Raw genomic sequence first — 4,805 nt, forward strand, 5'->3', positions numbered from 1 at the left:
GCGCGTGCGCGGAGCATGGATTTCGGCGCTTCGCTGTGGGCGGCGGCGGCGCTGCTGCTGATGGCGGCGGCGGCGCTGAGCCCGGCCGCCCGCTTCCAGGCCAAGGTGGCCGGCTACTGCGTGCTGTGCCTGGCCATGTCCGCGCTCGCCAGCGCCGCCTGCCTGCTCTGGAGCCGCGGCCGCACCGTGCGCAACATGAGGCGAGTGCCGGCGGGTGCGGGCGCGGCCGGGGCCGGGGCCGGGCTGGAGGGTCGTGAGGTGAATGGATCCCTTGGATCGGCGGGCGCCCCGAGGAGAGTGCCAGTGGCAGGATCTCGGCAGGGGCTCTGCTTTGCCCTGAGCAGCTGGACCCCGCGGGGCTTGGGGCCGGTCCGCAGGACGCTGCCTGGATTTGGGAGTCTGTGAAGCCCGGGGCTGAGGTCGGGGAGGCAGCATCCTTGCAGCACAGCACCCTGGAAGGATTGAGCTGACAGAATTGGGAACTGATTTGGCCCGAGGCGCGAAACCACGTGGTAGATGCTGAGGGTCCCGCCGGCCCGCCGAGGGGGCAGACGCGTCCTCGGGGCACCGGGCTTGGCTGTGTTCTTGGCCGAGGACGGGAGAGGGCCAAAGGTTGATGCAGGCGACTGGGCAAGATGGCCCCTCGGCCTGACCTAGTCCATAGCCGTTCTTTTAGCTGCACACTGCAAACCGTATGGCACACTCTAGACACAGTTGTGCAACTGCTGCCTGTCTCCTAAATGCGGGGGGTGGAAACCCAGTCATGTGCTGCTGCCTCCCCTCCATCCCAGTGATTTAACTGTAATCAGGACATAGCTAGAAATACCCAAAATAGCTTTTGCAGTGCCAGCCCCTGTGACCGAGGAGCGTGGCAGGCATGAGGTGTTTATGCTTTTGCAAGCAGGCTGCATTGTTGTGACCAGGGAGATCTCCATGCAACTCTGGTTCAAATTGGGATCTGCAGGATCAACGTGTTTGGGAAGCCCTGGTCTAGAAATATGCCCCGACCCAAAAATCTGCTGCTTAAATTGCTTTGAAGTGTGAGGGCTTGTGTGGGCTTGCTGGAGGTTCAGCGCAGCCTGTCACTAGCTAGGAAAACACATTGCTTAGGCTTTGCAAACGAATAGGGTACATGATTGCATCCACTTGGGTAGCCTGGCCATTTCCACAGAGTAGTTACACTTAAACAAGCTTTTTGTTTTTTATGGGGTGTTTTAATCCCTCCATCTCCGTTGCCCGGGGTAAAAAATATACATATGCTCAGCTTGTATCGGATCCTTTGAGTGTCTTGCGTTGGAGGCATGAGCATTTGAGAAACGAGCAGACTATCCTAACTGCAGCATGGGCGCACTGACCGTCGCACCCCTGCAAGCATGGAGTCATGGCAGGCGGCAGCAGAGGTGGCGCTTGTGTTTCCTCTTGCTGGTTGACTTGGCTTGGAGGGGAGCGGGGAAAAGCACTTTAAAAATCTGGTGGTGACACTCCTTGGAGGGGAGAGGAGAAAACTGGGAAGCTGTCACCTCGCCGAGCTCTGCTGCAGCCATGTGAGAGTCGTGGTTACTTCCAGGACAGCTTTGAGCTAAGGGCTTTTGTAGCCGTTTTAGTTGCTCTGGAGTTTTTAAGTGTTATTACAGCATCAAGGGTCGCAGTGGCCTTGGGACTCACTTGACCTGTAGCATAAGTGCGCTGGGTTTTGTCTGCTGGGGTGAGGGGGAGGGAAGCAGGCAGGAGAGAGTGGCTCAAGATGAGCTACTTCTCAAGCAAACACTTGAGTGCAGGGAAACAGTCAAGGTGGGAGGGAAGAAGGAATTGGGCAAACTTAAGAAGTTCCTTCTTGGGTTGAGGAGACTTTTTGGGGAGTGCGGCTTGGACAGGACCCTGTGAGAGGTGTGTGTGAAGGTGCTGGCCCAGCAGGTTCCCACAGGAAGTCTGCAGGTGCCCTAGATGTGCACGGCCTGACCTTGAAGGTTTCTGCTCTTCTTGCAGGTGAGGAGCTGCCGTGCTTGCCCTAGATGTGGCTTCATTTTAGTGGGGAGGGAGGCATGACCTTTCCCATCCCAAAGCTCTCGAGCATGCCCTAGAAATGCAGGAGGAGCGAGGCTGGTACTTGGTATCACGTGGGCTGCAGGTGTGTGCTACTTGCCTGTGAGCTTAGTGAATCTACCTTCTCTTATTTTATGTGCAGCCGTTATCCATGTCTGAAGAGACTGAGCCTGGTTCTTCCATGGCCTGACTTAGCATCGGCCTTTCTAGCAATCAGTCCCTTGATGGAGGAGGGCTTGTTGGGCAACCCTTTGCATCTGCCCGTCGTAATCCTTTCATAAGATCCTGCAACTGCTTTGCACCAGAACAACCCTGTGGGATGGCTGGCCCCCACTTCCTCCTTGTGCAACTGGGTACATAAGGGCATGTTGCAAAAGAATATTTAAAAATGAAAAAAACAAAAACCAGCCCCCAAATTCCTCAGGAGAGGATTTTAAAGGGGCTTGAGGAACTACTGCAAGGTCTGGAGGAGTCTGCAGCCTTTCAAGGTGCTAGCAAGGTCCTTTTAAGGCAGGTGAACCTGTTCTGGGCACTGCTGCATGTGCTCTTAGAAACCAGCAGCCCAGTAGAAACTAATGATTTTGCTGTTGTCTTTTTCTCCAAATCTGGAGGAAAACCTAACTCTACTTTGTTTGACCGTGTGAGCTGTGTCCTAGTGTTAAAGCAATTGTTGTACTTCATCAGAGCCTGGCAATCCCATTTTTTGGGCAGGGGGTAAATGTTCCCTCGGACCTTTGAAGATTCAGAATTCCTCCTTTTCCCCTTGTATCTGTTTCAGGTATTTGATGCATTTGTAGTTTGCTTGAACACGGAGAGCAAAGCTAGGCCATTCAATGGATTGTCCATGCCGGCTGTCAAGGGTCTCTGGTTGATAATCTGTTTCTTCAACCCTGGGGGTAGTTGATGATAAACCCCAAAAGCTTCTGGAGTTGCAGGTCAGAACCAGTCGGACGTTGCAAGATGGTCCCTGCAGCCTTTTTACCATCACAATGTCATGCCCTGGTGGCAGGAACCCCCCACCTCGGGGCCTTCCGGGCATGGAAAGTGAATGCTGTGCAAGGAGCTGGCTCTACCTCCTCTTCCATGGGGTTTTTATTTGAAATCTCTGCATGCAGTGACCTAGGCGCAAGAAGCAGGGTGAGGCTGGCAATGAGATGTGATGCATTCAAAATCCAATGCAAGCTTGCACACAAGAGGGAGCGTTAAATGGCCCCAGACGTTACTGCGTATCACTAGCTAGGCAGGAGGCCTTGGCCTGCAGCACATTAAGGGAAGCCAAAGCAGAAGGAAGGCAGGGAGTTCCCATACCTACCTGGATGCATGATTGCCATCGGGTGCAAAAGCTTGCAGTGGCTGCATGGGGAATGCATTCATCTATAGTAGTTGGGTAGCCCTGGCCTCACTGCTTCATAGTCTTTCCTTTTTTCTTCCTCCCTCCCCCCCACTTCCCTTCCCTTCCACGCACACCTATGCACAGGGTCTCTTAGTGGGGCATGTGTAGCCAGGAGCAGGCTGCTTCTATAGTTTGGGGCAGAGCTGTCCTTCCCCCATTCACAGAGCTGACTCCTCCGCTCTCTGTGCTTGTGGTACTAGCTGCATTTGGTGCTTCCCGGAGAGCTGGCCTGCCTGAAATAGGGACTGGCCTGGGACTGCCGTGGGCAGCAAGCGACTCCTTCAGCTCTGCCTTTAAGCCCTGATCCATGCAGCGCTCGGGTGATGGAGACCAAATGCAGGATCTTGGTTTTCCCCCATCTCCGGGACCAGCAAAGCTGTTTTTCTGTCTCCTTGCCAGTGTTATGTTAGAAATAGCTGGAGTGAAACTATGAGCAGCAGATCTTGCCAGGGCCTGACTTTCTATACTGGAGGAAACTTCTGATTTTTGTTTGGTTTGGTTGGTTGTTTTTGGGGGGGGAGGGGGTTTGTTTTTGCTTCCTTCCCCCTGAGCAGCACCTAAAACCCCTTCAAAGAGGAAACTTCAAAGGATGCTTTCATTGCCCCAAACCATCTCACTCAGGTTTGATCATTTGTCTTGAGTTTTAGAATGGGGAGAGCTTGCGTTGAGTCTTGCTGGGGAGAAGTCTGGGTTGTGTTGAACCTCTCAAGTCTTCCTGAAGTCTCCTCTCCCGTGAGAGACAGGTTAAAGTGAACAAATCTCTTCTGACCCTCGGCCCAAATTCCTGAACAGGGTGAGGCGGGGAAAGGATGCTCTGAGCCTTGAGCCCTTGGCCCAGAAATGGCCCCCCTGACTCTATCCTCTGGCCTTAGGTGAGTGGATTGGATTCAACCTGCACTGCTGGAAGATGACAGTAGAAATTATGTCCCCTGGATAGGGAGAGCTGGCCTTGCTGCCCCACCTGCAAAGCCTTGCCACCTGGCTGTGTAATGACAAACCTGGCGTGATGGGAGAAAGGTCGCTGTAGCGTCACATCGGCTGCAGGTTTCAACGAGTCTCCACTGTTGAAAGCACATAACGCCGGTGAAGTTGCGCGTCTTGTCCTGTTGAACCTTGAAAAGCCGGAAATGCATCCTCAGCAGCTTATCATGCTTGGCCTCATAGATCCTCCATTGCAGGCCTTGCACTTCAGTAATCCAGGGGTCTGATGTGAAAATCATAAGCAAAAAGCTGGGACTGGAAATAGCATGGTAGCAGGAAGCTGTTAACTTTAGCAGCCATTCAGCTGGCATTTTAGGTACCAGCTATTTCTAGTTTTGGAAGTTCTCATAGATGTTAGGGCTGGAAGGGACCTCACTCAATGGTCGGG

At 53.5% G+C, this 4,805-nt stretch overlaps 1 protein-coding gene across 1 annotated transcript in view; it reads left to right on the top strand.

The window, feature by feature from the left end:
- Positions 1-6: 6 nt before the first annotated feature.
- The window catches only part of AGPAT2 (1-acylglycerol-3-phosphate O-acyltransferase 2), an 18,523-nt gene continuing 13,724 nt past the window's right edge, over positions 7-4,805 (top strand). The window contains exon 1 of the mRNA XM_019540924.1: positions 7-200. Within this exon, the coding sequence (XP_019396469.1) occupies positions 16-200 (185 nt within the window). The 5' untranslated portion in view covers positions 7-15. The remainder of the gene's footprint in view (positions 201-4,805) is intronic.

Source organism: Crocodylus porosus, unplaced genomic scaffold, assembly GCF_001723895.1.
Source record: "Crocodylus porosus isolate Cpor-Errol unplaced genomic scaffold, CroPor_comp1, whole genome shotgun sequence".
Taxonomy (NCBI): Eukaryota; Metazoa; Chordata; order Crocodylia; family Crocodylidae; genus Crocodylus; species Crocodylus porosus.